Here is a 20872-nt window from a genome sequence, read left to right on the forward strand (position 1 = left end):
GATTTCTGCTCCAAAGATGTTTGAACTTTTTTTAGACAAAACCCGCAACAAGTTTTTTTTGTTTTGTTTTTTTTTTTTTAAATTGGAAATAAGGTAGCTTCTTCTAAAATCCTGTTTTCCTTTCTTGAAACTCTTGAAAAGGGAAATATCTCCCTTTTCTTCTCCTAGTCTAGCAGAGTGTCTTCTGAAGATGTGTAGATGGGAGAGAAAGCATCCTCTTGCTGCTGCTAGAGGAAGGGAGGCATATGGAAGAGTGCAGGACATATCAAAGGGTAGAGGTGAGGGTGAAATGGGCAGATTCTTCTGCAACATTCAAAATGAGAAATTGATTAACGTAACCAATGGCCCCTGGCTGGCACATTCACCGCATGTGAGAGAAAAGGGAAACATATAGTTGATGGCTGGGAAAGGAACAGGCTTCTGACCATGGTCCCATCTAGAGGGCTCTCTTGATATAAAAAGTAATATAATTATTGTTGCAAACCCAATTCCTAAAAAAATTTCTAGATAGCATATTTGATTTGCTGTGTTAATCAGGTAGCATATATTAAACTTCTCAGAATGCCTCTAACGGGGGTAGTTCCCATACTCCTGCAGGTAGTTGGTTAGCTACCATGTATCTTAAACCTAACTTATTGTTTGTCCTAAATGTGTGTAGTTTTTTTCATAGGTTATGTTGAACTGTTACTGTGTTTCTACTTTTTCATCAACATTTTTTCCTGGTGGAAGGCAGGGGAGGCTTGTCAAACCGAAACAGTGTCGGAGGAGAACAAAAGCCTGATCTGGATGCTGTTGAAACAAGTCCGTCCAGGAATGGACCTCTCCAAGGTTGTACTGCCTACGTTTATCTTGGAACCTCGTTCTTTCTTGGACAAACTCTCTGATTACTACTATCATGCAGACTTCTTGTCTGAGTGAGTTAATTCTTTTCACTTTAAAAATAAATGTTATTAAATAGTGAAATGACTTTGCAAGGTTTTCTATCCATCCCGGTTAAACTGAAGCAGAGAACGCTGAATGTCTGAATGCTCATCTAACAATGTATTAAACACCGTATTGTGGGATTTCCTTGGCTTTTTACTTCCTAAAACTCATAAAATATATCTCAAAGGCAAATTTTCCTGGTCAGAAATTTATGATAACTCTGACAGAGAAATGTGCTTGTCAGTGCTACTAGAAACATAGGATAGGAACCTTTGGAAACTTCTGTTTTCCTATGCTTTAAGAAGTTAAGAGCCAGTTAGTGAAGGCAAAGGGAATTAAATTTCCTAACTATCTACAAAACAATACCATTTAAGGAGTCCAATTAAAGTGTTTTGTTAGCTATATGAGGGCCTAGATCAGTGGTTCTCAACCTATTTACCATTGTAGGTCGTATCCAATACTACCTGTCTAGCCCTGAGGATGTCACATGGGCCACAGGTCTGTGCTGATTGGGCTGCAAGCAGCCTGTGGGCCGCAGGTTGAGAACCACTGGCCTAGATGAATTCACTTGATTTATCTGAGAACCAAAAGGAATAAGAAGGATGTAAAATGGAATGCTTCACTTCAACTTGGAGTCCTGTGAATTTCTAAAGCAGTCTTCCCATATTGGAGAACTGTACAGATAAGATTTTGGGTGCAAGGGCCTAAGTACTATATCTTTGCAATGGCCATTCTGCCCAGAATTGGACATAATTGGCTTTGCAAAAGGAATAGTTTCCCCCGTGACTTTTGGCTTTTAAGTGGGGGAAACACACAATTCTCTCAAGAGCCAACAGTTCTCCAGTCTGTTCTCAAGACTAGATTTTCTTGTTACTTTATTGTTTTGACAAATATTTAATAATAAACACAAAAAGGGCTCTACTTCACCCTACAATCCTAAAATGGGGATTACATCACGTGGATCAATGTCTGGATCAATGTCTGTCTACAGTATTAAGCTATATTAGAAAGGAACAAAAGTCCATAAAGGAAAACAAAATATTTAGTTGAATTTCAAGAATCAAACCAAGCTTTTTGATCATAAAATGAGCATTTTCTTGTATTCAAGAAGCTTATTGGGACTCAGTGTTGCTAACTTTCTCCTTGGACCTCACTAGTCTGACTAGCAGCAATATCTCCCCATCTACAATAGGAAAAGTTTCCAGTGAGATATTTGGGAAGCAGTCTCTTGGTAATACTGTCAAATCTTTAAGAAGCATGACTTTTTTTTTTTAAATTTGGCAGCTTCTTGGTCAACTGTATGCCAAAAGACATTATTGATCTTTATTCTGAGTACTTTCTAACTATGTCCATTCAGTTACCAGTGAATCTGATAAAATTATTTGAAACATATGTACTTAAAATATAGGTGTGATTTTAAATTCCCCATGTGTACTCATTCAAAAACTTGTTACAAGATCTATTTTCTGGTCAATAGATAATATATTATAATGTATATCAATGTAAATGATAATATGCTGGTAGTAGATAATAATGGTAGAAGATTTATCATGTGTCTATTTCAATTTTATCTTTAATCCAGTAACTCTGTCATGTTTCATAGGGCTGCTCTTGAAGAGAATGCTTACAATCGTATGAAGAAAGTAGTGAAATGGTATTTGTCAGGATTTTACAAAAAGCCAAAGGTAACCTTTTGCATGTTCCTCTGCTATTAAAGGATGATCTTAATGTTTTATTATTTTAAAAGCAATATATACAAATATGAAGCTGCCTCTTATATTTGGACTCAAGCCATGGTTGAAATGGACTGCATTAATGCACATTTTTGGCAATGAATGTTGCAATATGCATTTTCAGCTAAATTGGGCAGTTCCTATATTCTTGATAGTCATGCTTTCAGTAAGGAACATCAATCTCAGTAGGAAATTACAACCAGGATTAAATAGCAACATTTTTAGTATTTTATACTTGGCCCCCTACTTGCCTCTTAGCACTTCTTCTTTCTAGCAGTGCTGATGGGAGGGGTATTGAATGACACACAGCTTGCCTCTGCTTAATTTCAGACAGAAGGACATGAGTGATTAAACCAGTTCTCCCACAACAGCCCAACTGCTCTATCCCCCATCATAAAATGTACACAGAATAAGAAAGGATCGCTGAAGTACTAATGAGTACCTGTTTCTACTCTTTGTCCCCCAGAATTCATGGGGTTATCTTCAAAGTTGGACTCTCTCTCATACAGTATATTCTAGTGTCCTCTGCTCTTTTTTCCTTTACATTTGATAGTGCTAATTCCATTTTCTGTAAACTGTTTTGCATTTTCTGTGATTTTATTGTCTGATTGAAATCTCCAATGTTTCTGTTCAGGGACTAAAGAAACCATACAATCCTATACTTGGTGAGACTTTCCGCTGCATGTGGATTCATCCCAGGACAAACAGCAAGACTTTCTATATTGCTGAACAGGTATTGGCAAAATAGGTTTTGCTATTAATCTGACTTCTTAATATATGCCAGCAGTTAGTTAATTTTTGCTCTGCTTTGTTGAACAGATAAAATACAGTAACTCCTCACTTAAAGTCGTCCTGGTTAATGTTGTTTCATTGTTACGTTGATGACCAATTAGGGAACATGCTCATTTAAAGTTGTGCAGTGCTCCCTTATAACTTCGTTTGGCAGCTGCCTGCTTTGTCCACTGCTTGCAGGAAGAGCAGCCCGTTGGAGCTAGCTGGTGGGGGCTTGGAACCAGGGTGGACAGGCAGCCCCCCTATCAGCTCCCCGCTCCCCTAAGTTCCGTGTGCAGCAGCTGCCCAGCAGGCTATCAATTGCCAGCAGTTCAGCTGTCCCTCCTGCTGTCCCACTGCCATGTGTTGCTCCTGCCCTCTGCCTTGGAGCTGCTCCCTGGAGCCTTCTGCTTGCTGTGCCGGGGAGGGGTGGGGGCCGCTAATGTCAGGGTGTCCCCTGCTCCTGTATTCTGCTTACCCCATCTTCCATAGAGCGGGGGGACATACAACAGGGCTCAGGATGGAGGGAGCTTCCTGGCAGCAGCTGCCATCTCAGCTTGCTGATCTACTTAAAAAGGCAATGTACTTAGAGGGGGGTCAGTGTACTTAAAGGAGCAATGCGCATTTCTCTCTCACACATATGGTGTGTGTCTCTGTGTCTGCCATGTTGTCTACCCTCCCTCCATTCCTGCTGCCTTGTGGAATCTGAGGCTACATTAACAACAATGAGTTAACCCTTGCGGGCTCAGGCAATTGCTAGTTTATCATTTAGCAGTAAGATATTCCCTAGGAAATAGCCCACCTCTGACTTCACTACCTCAACCAAGCTTCACAATCATCCTCGCTGTGTACCAGTATTAAATTGTTTGTTTAAAACTTATACTCTGTGTGTGTGTGTGTGTGTGTGTGTGTGTGTGTGTGTGTGTATATATATATATATATATATATATAAATTTAAAAAAATATTGTCTTTTGTCTGGTGAAAAAAATTTCCCTCGAACCTAACCCCCCCTATTTACATTAATTCTTATGGGGAAATTGGATTCACTTAACGTCGTTTCACGTAAAGTCGCATTTTTCAGGAACATAACTACAACGTTAAGCGAGGAGTTACTGTAACAATATTCTGTGTAGTCATAGTTACCCCAATTTGGCAAGGTACTTAACATTTCTGAGTAGTCCCAGGGCTCCTTAATACTGGCTCAGTATCTTGCTGAATCTGAACCAGTATTTAAGAAATGATTTGATGTCTTTGTTTGAATGTCTATTTGCTTAGGGGAATGGCTGCTACATGAATTACTAAGTGTCTGAACACTACATCAAGAGCAGATGCTGATTTTGGGAGTGGAGGGACAAAGTTTCACTCATTCAAATAATAGTGTTTCTTAGGCCATCTTCTCAGGGAAGTCAGTGTTAGTCTCCTATAAGGGCTCTGCGGCAGTATCATGGAGGAGAAAAAGGGTTATTCACCAGCAATAAGTTTTGTCTGTGAATGTAATACTGTCATGTTGATCCTCTGTCTCAGAGCCAAGCCACAAATAGTGTTTCTAAAGGCACAGAGGGGAACTAAGGGATGGGTAGAAGAACTGGTATATTTGTACCCTTGACCTATGTAGTGTTGGGATTGAGGAATTGTGCACATATTCCTACCTGCTACTCAAAAATAGTTCCTTGGCCATGTGAGTAGGCACCCATCTCTTACAGTGGGGCTGTAGTGAGACACTACTATTAAGTAACCTCTAGTCTACTAGCTTCTCTTTCTGAAAAATAAAAATAACATGGCAACTAGCTCTGGAACTTGGCAGAGGAGGCAGTAAAACAACTGCAGCCAGTAGGCCAGGAAAATCCAAGCATATGGTACTTCTGGTCCAAGCTGAGGTGGAAAACCTGGGAATTAGGACACTCCGACCACGCAAATGCATGCTTCCAGCTAGTGAGACAATTCATGTGTTCTAGGGTTTGAGATTAATTATTAAAGGGTAGTGGTGCTTGCAAGGGACAAACAGTGCTAAGTACATGAAAAGTATACAAGAAGTTCTGCAGACAACCTTGATCTTTAATGGTACTCTGGATTTTTACTAGACATAGGTGGTTATACAAGAGATTTCTTAAAGATAATATTTGAGACACTTATTTTTGTAATAGTCTATCATTTGAAGTTTTCTAGTTACACCTTGAATTCAGTAAGGATGTTGACTTTGTTTGATCAGAGTATATCTTTAAATATGTCTTGACTTCTGTCTATAAAAATTTCCTATAGATGGCTTTCTTTGGATTTTAAATCATGTGCACTTTTGATACGTGCTTTCTGTAGCTTACCTAGGGCTTGTCTACACTACCCGCCAGATCGGCGGGCTGCGATTGATCTAACGGGGTTCGATTTATCACGTCTAGTCTAGACGTGATAAATCAACCGTTGAGCGCTCTCCCGTCGACTCCGGTACTCCACCACAACGAGGAGTGCAAACGGAGTCAACAGGAGAGCGTCAGTTGTCGACTTACTGCAGTGAAGACACCGTGGTAAGTAGATCTGAGTACATCAACTTCAGCTACGCTATTTATGCAGCTGAAGTTACATAACTTAGATTGACCCCGTGCGGTAGTGTAGATCAGTCCTTATTAGAACAAGAATTATTGCAACACTTCAACTGCTTGTGTTCAACTTTGTTGCATTCAACAGGTGTCTCATCACCCCCCAGTATCTGCCTTCTATGTTAGCAACCGAAAGGATGGATTTTGCCTTAGTGGTAGTATCCTGGCCAAATCCAAGTTCTATGGTAAGTTCTTTATGCTTTTTTATATACAGTGGAGACCTGATTATCCAATCTAATAGGGACCAGATCGGATAACCAAAAATCCAGATAAACCAGAGAATGGGTGGCTGGGACTCCCACTGCAAGCCCTGGGTGGCTAGTGGTTCGGTAAATATGGAGTGACAGATAATGGAGGCTCGGTTAAACTGGGTTCTACTGTATTATTACACAAGGAATCCATAAAAAGTTGGAAATGCAATTAGATGTTTTTATTAAATAAATGCAAGGAGTGCCTAAAATTCTAAGGATTATTTAAACAAAGAAACTGTGCTTTAAAAACTTTATTTACAAACCATTAAGAATCAAGTCACTTATTGGCATCTCCTTCTTCCAAATAGAAGTGCTCTATTAATGGCTTTGGTATAGATGCTATATTTTGTAAAGGGGATGCTCTACAGCATACGGGCTTCAGTATAAGGACAGAATGCAACAGAGGATAACCCAGTCTCTTCAATCTATTGCTCACTTACTGGGAAATGCTGCCTATTGTCCATTGGTTTTGAAAAATACATAGTGTAATTTGGTTTCCTTGTCTTTCAGGGAATTCATTATCTGCCATATTGGATGGAGACGGTCGACTAATGTTCCTAAATAGAGGAGAAGATTATGTAATGACCATGCCATATGCACATTGTAAAGGTAGATTTTTCCCCTTATTCAGAAGGTGGAAATGTTACAAAATTAGATGTTATCATAAGCTGTGGATAGGCTTGAGTTAGAGAGAACCTACTCTAAAGTGAAGTTGTCTGAACACACAAAACATTATTATATGCAGGTTCTTCCAGACCTGACAAAGAGCTCTCTGTGGCTTGAAAGCTTGTCTCTCTCAGCAGCAGAAGAAGTTGGTCCAATAAAAGATACTAACTCATTCACCTTGTCTCTCATGCATAACAATGACGGTTCTCTAATTCTGTGCTTCCACATCTGTTAATAGAGCAAGTACATCTGTGTGGAGGGGCTCCTAGTTCGTGCTGTATTTTTGTTGTGGTAAATTTTGAAGAAAATCATGTGACTTTAATGACAAAAATATATAAAGCCACCTGCAATTGCAGTAAAAGTAATTAATGAAGTCAAGGGCTTGGGCCTATTTTTTTTTTTAATTTTCTTTTTTAAGGAACAAACCAATCAAAATGCACCATTGCTTCCTGCTGGAGATCTTAATATTTTAAACCAGTTTTTAAAAAGGGGTACCTAATTACTATTCTGCTTTTTACCGTCTTCTAGATTTTATTTCTTAACTTGGTCTTATCAGGGAACATAAGAAATTATACTTCTTACCCAACCATATGTACAAAAATGTGCTCACACACCATCTTAATTCAGCCAGATTTCACTTCATTCTTTCACTGTTAAACCAGCCCTTGAGCTTGTGATCACAAGATACACTGCAGTGCAGCACTGGGGCAAGGGGAGGGAGCGGATGCTGTTCTTCAGCTTAAATATTGAACTGGTGGTTTAGCTGCGTAGCTGGAAGTAAAAGATCCCTTTGAGACTCCCCAAAATAGTTGAGGATGAACCATTTGTCATGGCTAACATTGTCAATTAATTTAAAAATGTCGGTGTTCCATTAGTGAATGTCAAAAAGTCTAATAGCCAAGGGTGTATATATGATATGAGTACAGTGGGCTATTTATTGTCCATTTGCCTGTAATCGTTTCACTCTCTGAGAAGTGAGTGCTTTTTATGAAGCTATTTGGACAGGTGCTGGGTGTTGTGGTGATGAGAAACAGTACAAAACACTTACATTCAAATGGGACTAATTTTAACCCAATTTGCTGTTTATTCCAATACATATATTCTCTGGCAGAGACTAGACAAGTGTCTGCCCCAAATGCTGCCACTTCCATGTAAGACGTTGCATTGTAGCCGAATAGTGTAAACAGAATTAACTCCAGTTAACTGGATTTTGGAAATCTTAGCTATGCTCGTCTCACTTCTTTCCAGATTTTTTAAAATTTATTTCATGCCAGAAAGGGAAGAACTTTTGTGTAGTTCTGTGACAAACAGATATAAAATATATTATGTAATGTATCAGCATCCACAGAATAAAGGGCTGCACATAGTCATGATTAGGAGACATCCCCTGAAGAGAAGATAAACTGGCTCTCTTGGCTATCCCTTTTTCCACCTGGCACCAATAAACATTCATTCTAAGGTTTTTTTTACAAGAATTTAGTGCTCATGTGTATCTTGCTCAGTTATCAATAAAAAGCAACTGGGCATTATAGGGGAACTCTGTTTGCATGTTATGTAACACAAATTATGTTTTCCTGCAGGAATTCTTTATGGCACAATGACTTTAGAGCTTGGGGGAACTGTCAACATTGCATGTGAGAAAACTGGATACAGTGCAACAATTGAATTCAAACTAAAGGTAAGAGGGCTCTGTATGTGGGCACGAGGGGAATTAAGAAAAATGGATGTAGCTCTTACCAGGTCACTATTCAGATTTTCAGAGTTGGTATTGATTTAACTCTTTTCTTGGAAAATGTATAGTTTCTTTATGCTAATTGCTGTATATCAAGCTATGTTAATCAAACTAATCACAACAAAGTGACTGTGGTACTAAAAGGAACAGTATCATTAATATCTACATTGATCATTAGGTAGAATACTCTTCTGGGTCCAAAGGTCAGGAATTGGGCCCTTTGCTGGGACTTGGGCCCTGACCTTAGCAGTGCACCATCACACTGATACAGTGCTGTTAGACTCATCCAACGGATGACACTTTGGTTTAAATATCTCAAAACCCTTTCTCTCTGTCCAGGTAAAATTCAAGTATTGTCCGACCCTCTTTAGATCAGTCAGCGATCATGTCACATTTTGACCAATAGTCCTTATGTTAATAAAACTGTTTCAGCATAGCTTTTGAGAAATGATGGGATGACTGAACAAGATGTCATGGGCTCAGCTTTAACCCATGGATTAAATAGCCATGCTATGGGTTATTTTAAAGTAATTTTGGCTGTCACGCCAGAGATTTCGTAACTATATGTTTTTGTCCTAATGTTTGACTTTGCTAATTTTTTTAGTGAGAGATAATGTTAGAGTATTTTTCTTTTTTGTTTTGTAGCCATTTTTGGGCAACAATGACAGTGTTAATCAAATATCAGGGAAAATTAAACTGGGCAAAGAAGTTCTGGCTACTTTGGAGGGCCATTGGGTAAGTAGTGAATGTGTCTATAAAATAAACTATTCCTGTTTTGCTAGTAATGTCAAGTAAATAGCACTCTCCCTTCAAATTTGTTTTAAATTCACCTACATATAAAGCTACTTCATTCTGGCTGTAAACACTGGCACTTGAAAAGATGCAGCTCATGATAATAGATATCTTACTATATATATTCAGCTCTCAGGAATGACTCTGGATTCTAGATAATGCTGATTTTAAATGACCCTCTTGTTTTCGTTACTTTGTGTACTCCTGAAAGGTGCAGAGTTGGACGAAAAGGGTGGCAGTGCATTTGTGAGTGACATACAGTGTTCATGGGAAAAAAAATCAGTGGCATATATGGCACGTACACAAAGACATAATATATATCCATATATAATGTAATACAAACTAAGTGAACTAAAATGGGGGTGGGAGCGGAAAGGGAATTGAGGTAAGAGCCTGGCATGGAGTGGCATGGGGACTCTGAAAGGAGAAACTGAGGCAGACACAACTGTTGTGCTGTGGCCTGCTGCAGGAGGGCGCTCCAGACAGGGTCATCCTATCACAGATAGCTAGTAGGGACTCTGGTAAGTGGTCAGCTTTCAAAAAATATATATGGGCTGTCAAATGACTAAAAAAAACTCGCAATTAATGGCAAGATTAAAAAGAGTTGTGATTAATTGCAGTTTTAATCGCACTGTTAATAATAGAATACCAATTTTAATTTATTATAAATATTTTGGATGTTTTTCTACATTTTCAAATATATTGATTTCAGTTACAACACATAATACAAAGTGTACAGTGCTCACTTTATATTACCGTATATACTCGTTCATAAGCTGAATATTTTTCGTAAAAAAGTGACGCATCAAAGAGCGGCGGTCGGCTTATAAACGGGTCTACACCAAAATTTGATGATTTTAAACTCTGTGAAATCATTGAATTGAATATCTAATACGTTGTCGTTTTGTTTACCTGGAGCCACTTCCCACAGCTCCCATTGGCTCGGAATGGCAAACTGCGGCCACTGGGAACTGAGGAGCTCTGTGCCTGCGAACACTCCCTGACGGGCCGGGAGCTGAAGTTTGCCAACCCCTGAAATATAGGGTCAGCTTATGAAAGGGTTATACAGTTTTTACCATCTTTACTTATCCATCTTGGGGGGGTCAGCTTATAAACAAATTGGCTTTTGATCAAGTATATACGGTACTATTTTTTATTACAAATATTTGCATTGTAAAAAAAGATAAACAAAAGAAATAATATTTTTCGGTTCACCTTATACAAGTACTTTGCTTGATCCGTGGTCTTATAGTGATCGTGAAACCCTGTAAGCATACTCTGTCGTGACTGGCAGGATTCATTTGTTATTGGTGGGTTATTTGTAGCACAAGAACTGGAGGCGAAAGCACATAGGCGGTACTGCAGACTTGGTATTGGAACCAGCTACAGATAACTGTCTTTTTATCCAGAGAACCATCCAGAAGTTTTTTACAAATAAACTTCCTATTCAAAAGACCTGACCTTCTGCTGCTTTGCGCCGTTAATTTTTGCTGATATTTAATCACTCCAGATCATGAGAACACAGTAGAACTGTGCCAGTGTCCACTAAATGATGAAGTACAGTATGTGAAGAGGGTCAGAACAAAGGTGTGCGATTAATTCTTGTGGGGAAAAAAATGCATTGATTTGTTTTGTGTTAATCGCTTGTGTTAACTGGGTTTGACAGCCATAAAAAAATAATTCTATATTTGTAATTTGCACTTTCATAATAAAGAGATTGCACTAGAGTATTTGTATGAGATTAATTGAAAAATACTATTTATTTTGTTTCTTTTTCACAGTGCAAATATTTGTAACAAAAAATAATAATATAAATTAAGCACTGTACATTGTATTCATAAACTAGGGAAATGCAACCAAATGGAGCTACCATAAAGTGGGTGCAAAACTGGTTGGAAAACCGTTCCCAGAGAGTAGTTATCAGTGGTTCACAGTCAAGCTGGGAAGGGCATAACGAATGGGGTCCCTCAGGGATCAGTTCTGGGTCCAGTTCTGTTCAATATCTTCATTAGTGATTTAGATAATGGCATAGAGAGTACACTTATAAAGTTTAAAATTCAAAATGATCTGGACAAACTAGAGAAATGGTCTGAAGTAAATAGGATGAAATTCAATAATCACAAATGCAAAGTACTCCATTTAGGACGGAGCAATCAGTTGCACACACAAAAAATGGGAAATGACTGCCTAGGAAGGTGTACTGCGGAACGGAATCTGGGGGTCATAGTGGACCACAAGATTAAATATGAGTCAACAGTGTAACACTGTTGCAAAAAAGCGAACATCATTCTGCGATGTATTAGCAGGAGTGTTGTAAGCAAGACATGAGAAGTAATTCTTCCGCTGTACTCCTAGCTGATTAGGCCTCAACTGGGGTATTGTGTCCAGTTCTAGGCGCCACATTCAGGAAAGATGTGAACAAATTGGAGAAAGTCCAGAGAAGAGCAACAAAAATGATTAAAGGTCTAGAAAACTTGACCTATGAGGGAAGATTGAAAGAATTGGGTTTGTTTAGTCTGGAAAAGAGAAGATGGAGAGGGGACATAACAGTTTTTAAGCACATAAAAGTTTGTTACAAGGAGGAAGGAGAAGAATTGTTCTTCTTAACCTCCGAGGATAGGACAAGAAGCAATGGGCGTAACTTGTAGCAAGGGAGGTTTAAGTTGGACATTAGGAAAAATTTCCTAACTGTCAGCGTGGTTAAGCACTGGAATAAATTTTCTAGGAAGGTTGTGGAATCTCCATCATTAGAGAGTTTTAAGAGTAGGTTAGACAAACACCGATCAGGAATGGTCTAGATAATAGTTAGTCCTGCCATGAGTGCAGGGGACTAAATTAGGTGACCTCTTGAGGACCCTTCTAGTCTTATGATTCTGTGTTGTAATTGAAATCAGTATATTTGAAAATGTAGAAAAACATCCAAAAATATTTATAATAAATTTAAATTGGTATTCTATTATTGTTTAACAGTGCAATTAATCACGACTATTTTTAATCGAGTTCATTTGTTTTGCTTTATAGCTTGTGTTAACTGCGATTAATTGACGGCCCTATATGTACAAAATATACACACACATATATAATATATGTATATATTATAAAATTAATCTAGTTGCCTGCTTTTGTACAGTGATTCTAGTATTTTATTTCTAAAGGGATTGGAATAATTATTTTTAAAAGTTATTTGCAAAGCCACTGTATATAATTTTAAAAAACCACTTACCCAAAGTCCTGTGGGCCACTTGTACATTAATGTAATGTAATGGCTGTAACTTCGTAGATGGATTTCTTCTGCAACATCAAAAGAATATGGCTTTGGGAAAGCTCAGATGAGAGGTGGGAAGGAAATCCTAGGAGCTTCTAAATTAAAAATAGGACAAATGCTCTTCTAGTCTTGTCCTTTTGGACATTAGCACATACCAGTGTCTTTTATTTAAGAAATAATATTTGCAGTTCACCATTTAAAATTCCAAACTTTGTCTAAACCAACAGGGTATCTAATTTTTTTCAGCTTAACATAATTTTTCTTTTCATTTAGATATTCAACCAAAACTGCTTAACTACCTATTGTAGAGTATAAGGCTTAATCTTAAACGAGTACAGGATCTGTCGCACGGCCCTATTAGGTAGCTTAAACCTACATTTTAGGCTTAATGGGTTTTCAGGTGTGTGTATTACAGGATTATAGGCGTCCAAAATATTAATATGAAAAATGTTTTCATTGTTTTAAAACTGAACTGAGAACAGTTTTTTGAGAGGTAAGTGGGGATTTAAAATATTCCTCTACTGTGTTGAGAACACAATAACATTATGCCAACATATTAGTACCAGATAGTGACAAGTGACAAGATTTTTAGTCTCCCCAGTCAAAATACAAAAATTAAAGACAGCATAAATATTGCAAAATAAACTAGATGTTTAAAATACTAAGTTCTAGTGCAATAATCTATGGTAGTGCTAAAACCTAATATGAAACTTTTTCAAATCTCTTACGTAGATCTTGAAGGGTACAAGGCACAATCTTCATTTAATGCTTAGAGTATAACTTTAAGAGTTTTTTTAAAAAAATCTCTAATATTTGAAGAGCTCTTTTTTTAATACCACACAGTTTTTTCAAACAACTCATCACAAAAGATTGCTTGGCCCAGGCAGCTGGAAAGGAGGAGATTGCATACTTGGGATTTTTGTGTACTGCAAGATGCTCTTCAATGTTACTCATCAAAATTTTTTTTAATTATTAACCAAAACTCTGTACAAAAGTAGCATGTGCTCAGACTACTTCTTCTTCTTTATAATAAATGTTCTAGCTTCTCTAAAATACAGAATTTAACGCACAAATATAATCCAACCTGCCACAATGGTATAAAAACACTCCCAAACTCATCAGAAACAAATAAAGCTAAGCAGAACCCAGCTGCACCCCATTCTCTGAGAGCAGGTCTATGAATAAATAGATAAGTTCAGGTCAAAATTGTAGAGAATAGGGGAAATATCTGTATTATTTTTTTATGAATATCTCTCGTTCCTTAGCTTACCTGCTTGAGTCATAATCAGAGTCCCCCCCAGAAACTCAGAAAGTAACATAGGCCAAAATGTATGCTGAGATTTTTGCATTATTCTGACACAGATCTGCTTTGAAGAATGTAGACAATCAGGTCTGAATCTGAACAGTTTTCCAGTAAACTGATTTTAAAGCAAAAACTGCCATTGTTCTAACCGTTCTACTGCAGGGGTGGACAAACTTTTTGCCCGAGGGCCACATATGGGTATGGAAATTGTATGGCGGGCTATGAATGGTCACAAAATTGGGGTTGGGGTGCAGGAGGGGGTGAGGGCTCTGGCTTGGGGTGCAGGCTCTGCAGTGGGACCAGAAATTAGGAGTTCAGGGTGCAGGAGGGGGCTCTGGTCTGGGGCAGGGGGTTGGGGCACGGGGGGGATGAGGGCTTTAGGTGGGGGTGCAGGCTCTGGGGATGAGAGCTTTGGGATGCAGGAGGGTGCTCCAGGCTGGGACCGAGGGGTTCGGAGGGCGGGAGGGGGATCAGGGCTGGGGCAGGGGATTGGGGTGCAGGAGGAGGTCAGGGGTGCAGGCTCTGGATGGTGCTTACCTCAAGCAGCTCCCAGAAGCAGTGGCATGTCCCTCCTATGGGGAGGCATGGCCAGGCAGCTGCGGTTCCTGGCCAATGGGAGCTGCGGGGGCACCGGCAATGTTCCGAGCCTCCTGGTTGCCCCTGCACATAGGAGCCAGAGGGGGGGACATGCCGCTCCTTCTGGGAGCTGCATGGAGCCGCGCCACGCTCCCTGGCTGGAGCGGGGTAAGCCTCAGATCCTGCTCCCGGGTGGGAGCTCGAGAGCCAGATTAAAACATCTGAAGGGCTGGATGCAGCCCATGGGCCATAGTTTCTCCATCCCTGTTCTACTGTCTGAATTCAAGCTGAGACAATCTGAATTCATCAAACTTTATACTAATCAGGACAGTCACCCTGCTTGAGAACTCTTTGACATTAGAGTCTCTTCCATCACATCACAACTACTGCCTATGATTTCAAGAACTCTTTATGCTTCTGCCAATGAGATTCAGAATATGATCTCTACCACTGGTGTTTTAGCCTCATTCCTTTCCACTTCCTTGGTAACAATCAAATACTTCAAATACTAATATTTATAAGTAGAAAAGTAGAAAATCCATTAAATCAGTTTCTTTGAAATTTAAATAGTCCTGTCAAGTCAAATTTATCCCCAAATGTAGCTTTTTGTAGGAATGTGCTTTTACATAATTTAAGAATCTTAAAAATGTTTCCATAAACTTATTTTCCAATCGAAAGTTTAACAAGAATATGGCAGTGAAATATACTGCAGCATTGTGCTGTGTAGTGCATTAGAACCTGACTGAAATTGCCTCACACATTTAATAATCTAAGTTAGTAGTAGTAGCAGAGACAAGGAAATCTGTTTTTGAGCTATGACTTTTGAGCATTCCCAGCCAGGTGTGTCAAAAGGGAATAACAAAGTCTTCATTTGCAAAAAGTTCTGTATCCAGGGTCTCTGTTCCTCAGATTTGTTCTTGCTGGCTTTATTTAAGGCTGCTACAATTTTTGGTAACTAAAGTCATTAAAAATGTTGAACTTTATAGGACAGTGAAATTATTATTAGCGACAAAAAGACAGACATTTCAGAGACCTTCTGGAATCCAACATCTGAGATCAAGCAGCGCAGATTAACAAGATACACAGTGAAATTTGATGAGCAAGATGGCTTTGAGTCAGAGAAGTAAGTTCATGAACTATTAGCTCCTGGTCTTTTAGTTAATTACATAAAGAAGAGTATATATGCTGTTTGACAAATAAAATATGGAAGAGAGCATGACCTACTGTTAAAGCATAAGATTTGGAGATGGTGATCTGGATTTTAATTCTGATTATCCTGAAAACTTATTTTTGTGAATCTGAGCAAGTCACTTACCTTCTCTGTGCTTCAGATTCCCAGTCTGTAAAATGGAGAGAAATAACACCTTTAAATGCAACCTTATTTACAGAAGTTCCAATGTAGGAAAACGTAAATAAAATAAAACTAGCAAACACAATAATGCAGTAAATAATAACTTTATAAATTGATCATCAATCTCATTTTACCTCTGTCAAAGCAATATTTGTAGTTATTTCTGTCATCCTGATTTTGATTCTTTCACCCTTACTACATTACTTTGCTAGACTTTGGCAACAGGTGACTCGAGCTATAACCAACAAAGATCAGACAGAAGCTACTAATGAGAAATGTGTTCTGGAGGATGCTCAGAGAAAAGCTGCCAAAGAAAGGAAACTGAAGGGTGAAGAGTGGACCTGCAAACTGTTTGAACAGGATTCAATCACCGGAGAATGGCACTACAAATATGCAGAGTGAGTGGTGAAGTGTTTTGCTTACAGTTTAAACTATTCTACATATTTAAAGGAGTTATTACGTAGAGAAAACTTGTTTTATAGTGTCAGGATTGAAAGAACATGAAAATGTGGATGAGTCCACACTTGTCCAAGTGGTAATGAGTAGTCTTATATCTCTATTCACCTAAAGCCATTTCCACACTACAACATTAAACTTAATGTATAAACTTGCATGGGGTTGGCTTTGGATGTAGTTAGTGTCTACAAAAAGACATGGCTGATGCTCAGTTAAGTAACTGTACGGGATAGTAGTAATTTGCTGCTAAGAGGGTCAGACTGGCTCTTGTTTTTTCTTCTTACAACTAGTTCAGCGTGCTTTTTTGACAAGACCCCCTACTTGGGTCCACACAGCTCTGTTCTCCTGACAAGTGTGACACACACTGAATAGCTCACTGTTAAAGGCTTATATTGGTGCTATGCATCAGAAGGTGGAGGTGTAACTCTGCAAGTATACAAACAAATGTGAAACTTGAGTCCAGTCTTGGCACTGATCCACATCCTCAATTCCCACTGACTTCCAAGCAGTTCAGCAAGAAGAGCAATGGCAGAATTGAGCCTTTTACCAGTAGCAGTTACCACAGGATCAGCATGCAAAGTCTTCTGTTCCTTTTTCAATTGAAGTATTAATTTGTACTAAAAAGGGGGAAAAGTAAAATATTGAGGGATATTATACCCATATAAGAATGTAGTAGGCCTGAAACCAATGTTATATCTAGCTTTGTGCTGACAGTTGGTTCCAGAGCTATATACCTTACTGTAAACTCTATCGTACATAACAAATTTTCACAACTGACAAAAATAGCCTTAAAACTTTCTACACTCCATATATACCAGTGTTTTTCCTTGTCTTGCACTTTCAAAGAGACAAAGCAACAAGATTTTTCTTCCCCGGTTCCAGAATGTGGTATGTTTATGTAACATGTCAGGAAATCTTTAAATATCTTTTGTTATGTTACTGGCATAACAAAAAGGCTATCAAAATTGAGTGATACTCTGGCAGGCATTCTCAATAGCCAGGGTAGGGATTGACCTGTGCATGGAGTCTGAGTTATCATATCATCTTTGGGTGTATATTCCTTCCAAGTCCGAGCTGAGGCACATCAACAGGGTAATATGTGGAGGCTTACATCACTTATGCCTGTTCTCTACTCATCTTGTGAGGAGTTCTGAATCTTTTGAATGTCATCCTGGCACCTTTCTCTCAAAATGTTTGCTTGAAAGCTTTCCTCAACTTAACAGGAAAATGAAAATGCCTCTGATTTGTTATACAGTAACACTGTGTTCATTCTGCTTCTGTGTAGAACCAGACCATGGGATCCACTGAATGATATGATACAGTTTGAAAAAGATGGTGCCATCCAAACAAAAGTCAGGCATCGGACACCAATGGTACGTTCTGGCTTTGTAATTGTTCTCAATAAACAGTGAGGTCAGACACTTGCAAATGTCAAGTTATAAATCTAGAATTCACCAAAGCACTAGCATGGTTCTTCACCCGTGTCCTACAAAGGTGTAGTCCAGTCAGTCCCAGCCTCTCACTCTCCTGCTGTTCGCTATGTAGGAAAACTGACATAATTGGATAGGTATTGAAAGTTATGTTACCTTAATTCCACTTACAAAAAACATCCACGCTTGTTTTAATTAATCTAATGTAAACCCTCCAAAACCTCTAGGATATCGTTTTCAAATATTAACTCAGGCTTCTAACACACAGCCATTATTATAATAAACCAACAGGTTTTTCACCAGAATGTTTGATTCTGTGCAGATAAGTATTTCGGTTGTGAATTGCAGGTTAGTGTTCCAAAAATAAAACGAAAGCCAACCAGTCAGTCGAAGAAAGGAGAGAGTGGATTCTCTTCCCCAGAACCTGATAACCAGGACTCCTCGGGAAGTGAAGGTAGGATAAGCTGCATCTGTTCAGCAAATTGCATTGTTTTTCTGTTCAGTTAGACGGAGCACTGCTACAGTACAGTCATGCATTTACTTTCCTATTCTTTATTATCCCAAGATATTTGTGGTATAAAATAACTATTGGAATATGGTAAGTTACAGTACTAGTGGATTACTGTGTGCCTTCATAGAAATACAAAAAATGCATAGCACAAGAAAAGCAGGTAGCCCATGGTATTAGTAGCGAGATATCTGAAACTTTCTTACATTTTATAAACATAGGACTGTAATTTAAGTAGGCTTTACTACTTTATATAGTTAGTATTTGTGGTACAACTACTGTGTTCGTTCGTTCGTTAAAAAAAGGATTAGTCTCTATATTAAGAAAGCAGTTGTTTAAATATATAGCTCATTAGGTTTATATAACAATGAAATGTGTGTAAATAATTGTTGGCACTGTTTATAATCTTAAAACTTCTATACTCAGTTGAAAAAGATTAAGCATTTCAGTTGTGGATTTCCTGTGATAGAAGTGACTGAAACAAAGCTTTCAGCAGGACCTCAAATTGGACAATTTCACCTAACTGTGTTTTCTAAATAGTTTTATCGTAGGATTAAAGGAGTTTAGATTTGGATAAATTAGTAATTCTAACCAATTGCATCTGTCTGGCATATCTTCATAGCACAACTACTAAAGCATAATACAAGAATCAGAAAGAAGGGGGCAGACCTTGGTGAACTACAAAGTGCCATTGAATCTATAAAAGAAACACAAGAAGACATTAAGAGGTAGTATTTGATGATGATATTTTAAAATATATTTTAGCGTATCAGGCTTGTTCTGCTTAAAATAAGTTAGGAATATAAACTGTTCTTATTTAATTTTCACTTTCCTGGTTTAAATATATCAAAACAGAACCTTCTGCTGAAAAATGGACATGTTTATTGTTCTTGTTGTCATTAATTCTGCTTTGTATAATGTACTCTGGAGTAGGTCAAAGAAAACGATATTGCTGCTCTAACAAGCCTGATTACTTCGTCTCGGATTCAGAAACTGGGTAGATACAGTGATTAATGCAGATCAACTTCACTGTATGTTTGTCAAATTACAAGTAGGTTTACTGGAAATAAATACCATGGGAATTCCATATATAGCACAAATGTTGGGTCACTGGATTTTTTTAGTATTCCCATTGTTTTCTGGAGTGTTTGGTTTTTTTTTTTTTAAAGTTTCTACCCCTTCCTTATGTGAACCAATGCAGTGTTGTTTTTATGATACTGCAGAGGTATTTTGCCTAATTCTTATCATTAGCATATTAACTATGAAACCAAAGGATGACTCTTTAAATGTCAGTATGTTTACTAAAATAACCGATAGTGAAATAGTTAAGATAGCGCTTGAGAGGCCAACTTCATGCATCTCATTGCATGATTGGGTCCTAAATGTCCAAACAAATATTGAGTTTTACTTACTTGTTGGACTTCACTGTAAAGCTATTGCAGGAAGGGGAAGGCAAAAGCTCTCCGGGGATTTGAAGTTTACTCAGGGAGAGACAATATGGAGATAGCTTAATTTAAGTGGGAATGAAAGAGCTCAAGGAGGGAGAGGAATTTAAAGAACGATAACAAAAATAAAAAAATAAACTGAAATAGTCATTTCTTTAAAGCTTCTTAATAGCAGCTAACTTACTACTACGGTTGCCAATTTTGGTTAGATGCATTCCTGGAGGTTTCATCACATGGCATAATCTTTCATTAAAAATTCATCTTTAATTCCTGGAGACTCCATGACAATCCTGGTGGGTTAGCAACCCTATTTACTACACAGTTCACCTAGAATTGTCATGTGTGTTGAAGAAATGTACTTAAATTTCCACAGATTTTTTAATTTTTCTGCCAAATCAAGGGAACGACCTCATTATTTTATTGATCCTAGTTACAAAGCTTTTTTAATTTTTAATTTTAAACATTCAATTTTACCTCTATTCATAAATTATAAATACCCCTTTTATATAATGTTTCTTGGCTGCAAAAGAGAAGTTCCGTAGATTCGATGCTGAAGAATTAACCTGATCTTAATTGCCTTCACACTACACAGCTGCATATTGGTAACTGGAAGATTATTGATTTTCAGTTGTGATATGCAGGCATTTGAAATATGTTGTACATCAAAATAAAGTTACAGACTGCTTTGCAGATGTTGGGATTAAAACAGTTGTGTTTTTCTAGTAGTTTGTGTATGTATTACTTTGACATTCTTTTTCTTTCTGCTACCTTCAATAGCCAACTAAAAAACAGGGTTTGCATTATTTAACTCAGAGGTCAGCAACCTTTGGCACTCGGCCCATCAGGGTAATCCACTGGCGGGCCACGAGACATTTTGTTTACATTGACTGCCACAGGGACGTGCTGGCTGCCGCTTCCCGCAGCTCCCATTGGCCGGAAACGGCAAACTGCGGCCACTGGGAGCTGTGGGGGGCCATGCCTGCAGATGGTCAACGTAAACAAAATGTCCTGTGGCCCCCCCACCAGATTACCCTGTTGGGCCGCATACCGAAGTTTGCTGACCCCTGGTTTAACTGA

The 20872-nt window shown here is 38.4% G+C and overlaps 1 protein-coding gene across 12 annotated transcripts in view; it reads left to right on the forward strand.

Moving 5' to 3' along the window:
• Positions 1–20872, forward strand: part of OSBPL8 (oxysterol binding protein like 8) — a 193658-nt gene that overhangs the window by 167281 nt on the left and 5505 nt on the right. For 9 of the 12 annotated variants that reach the window (XM_073327720.2, XM_073327722.2, XM_073327721.2 and 6 more), the window contains 12 exons: positions 730–914; positions 2528–2609; positions 3292–3390; positions 6109–6205; positions 6782–6880; positions 8518–8615; positions 9315–9404; positions 15592–15728; positions 16169–16354; positions 17698–17785; positions 18191–18296; positions 18973–19078. In XM_073327720.2, the coding sequence (XP_073183821.2) occupies positions 730–914; positions 2528–2609; positions 3292–3390; positions 6109–6205; positions 6782–6880; positions 8518–8615; positions 9315–9404; positions 15592–15728; positions 16169–16354; positions 17698–17785; positions 18191–18296; positions 18973–19078 (1373 nt within the window). Of the gene's footprint in view, positions 1–729; positions 915–2527; positions 2610–3291; positions 3391–6108; positions 6206–6781; positions 6881–8517; positions 8616–9314; positions 9405–15591; positions 15729–16168; positions 16355–17697; positions 17786–18190; positions 18297–18972; positions 19079–19283; positions 19402–20872 lie in introns of those variants that run through there. The other 3 variants (XR_012156740.2, XM_073327724.2, XM_073327730.1) reach the window with 3 other exon arrangements.

This window comes from Lepidochelys kempii, chromosome 1 (genome assembly GCF_965140285.1).
Source record: "Lepidochelys kempii isolate rLepKem1 chromosome 1, rLepKem1.hap1, whole genome shotgun sequence".
Lineage (NCBI taxonomy): Eukaryota > Metazoa > Chordata > Testudines > Cheloniidae > Lepidochelys > Lepidochelys kempii.